This window comes from Hyperolius riggenbachi, chromosome 3 (assembly GCF_040937935.1).
Source record: "Hyperolius riggenbachi isolate aHypRig1 chromosome 3, aHypRig1.pri, whole genome shotgun sequence".
Lineage (NCBI taxonomy): Eukaryota > Metazoa > Chordata > Amphibia > Anura > Hyperoliidae > Hyperolius > Hyperolius riggenbachi.
Window position 1 is genome coordinate 118,917,825 of NC_090648.1, and position 1,601 is coordinate 118,919,425.

A 1,601-nucleotide genomic window follows, 5' to 3' on the forward strand; every position below is an offset into this window, starting at 1 on the left:
TTGACTGCCTGCTGCCACACACTCATCCTCCTCCTCCTGCTGCTGAATTTACCTCCTGCTGTCTGTGTGTTTCCACTGCCAGGGAGCACATACAATGGCGCTTCCAACATGCGTGCGCCACCAGCTATTTGTTACGCTCAAAAATAGCTGCATTTCTTTAAAAAAAAAAAAATTTGAAAAGAGAAATAAGTGAAGAAGAAGACGATATTGAAGAAGAAGAAGATGAAGAAGAAGAAGAAGAAGAAGAAGAAGAAGAAGAAGAAGAAAAAGGAGAAGAAGATGAAGAAGAAGAAGATGAAGAAGATGAAGAAGATGAAGAAGATGAAGATGAAGAAGATGAAGAAGATGAAGAAGAAGAAGAAGATGAAGAAGAAGAAGATGAAGAAGAAGAAGAAGATGAAGATGATGAAGAAGAAGAAGATGAAGAAGATGAAGAAGAAGAAGATGAAGAAGATGAAGACGAAGAAGATGATGAAGAAGAAGAAGAAGAAGAAGAAGAAGAAGAAGAAGAAGAAGAAGAAGAAGAAGAAAAAGGAGAAGAAGATGAAGAAGAAGAAGATGAAGAAGATGAAGAAGATGAAGAAGATGAAGATGAAGAAGATGAAGAAGATGAAGAAGAAGAAGAAGATGAAGAAGAAGAAGATGAAGAAGAAGAAGAAGATGAAGATGATGAAGAAGAAGAAGATGAAGAAGATGAAGAAGAAGAAGATGAAGAAGATGAAGACGAAGAAGATGATGATGAAGAAGAAGAAGATGAAGAAGAAGAAGAAGATGAAGAAGAAGAAGAAGAAGATGAAGATGAAGAAGAAGATGAAGAAGATGAAGAAGAAGATGAAGAAGATGAAGAAGATGAAGAAGAAGATGAAGAAGATGAAGAAGAAGAAGATGAAGAAGAAGAAGAAGATGAAGAAGAAGAAGATGAAGAAGATGAAGAAGATGAAGAAGATGAAGATGAAGAAGATGAAGAAGAAGAAGAAGATGAAGAAGAAGAAGATGAAGAAGAAGAAGAAGATGAAGATGATGAAGAAGAAGAAGATGAAGAAGATGAAGAAGATGAAGAAAAAGAAGATGAAGAAGAAGAAGATGATGATGAAGAAGATGAAGAAGAAGAAGAAGACAATATAAAAGAAGAAGAAGATATAGAAGAAGATATAGAAGAAGAAGATATAGAAGAAGAAGATATAGAAGATAAAGAAGAAGAAGAAGATATAGAAGATAAAGAAGAAGAAGAAGAAGTATATACAGTACTGAACAAATTTCTGGACACAACTTCTCTTTTCAACTTTTTTTTTTTAAAGGAACATCCCCACATAATCACTTGCTGTTGTTACTTGGAAAAAAAGAGGTTTCTTTCATCATTCACCCTCAAAACAAGTGTTGGAAGCTATTTAAGGCCATTTCGAATAGTCAGCTCGAATAATGAGCTCGAATACCGACTCGAATAGTGAGCTCGAATTCCGAGGTCGAATCGAATAGTAAAAATTATTCGACTCGAATATTCGACTGACCTCGAATAATTTACTATTCGAATTCGACCTAACTCGAATTTTGAAAAGGGGTATTTGAGCACCACTACCACTTACTACAGTCCGCTTGGAGCC

The 1,601-nt window shown here is 35.2% G+C and overlaps 1 protein-coding gene across 1 annotated transcript; it reads left to right on the forward strand.

Annotated features, from left to right (window-relative positions):
* Nucleotides 1–359: 359 nt before the first annotated feature.
* On the forward strand, nucleotides 360–1,028 carry LOC137561118 (uncharacterized; the record flags this gene model as incomplete). The annotated part of the gene is made up of 1 exon (XM_068272374.1): nucleotides 360–1,028. A coding segment is annotated over one exon (669 nt), but the record flags the coding sequence as incomplete, so codon positions are not given.
* Between the last annotated feature and the right edge of the window lie 573 nt (nucleotides 1,029–1,601).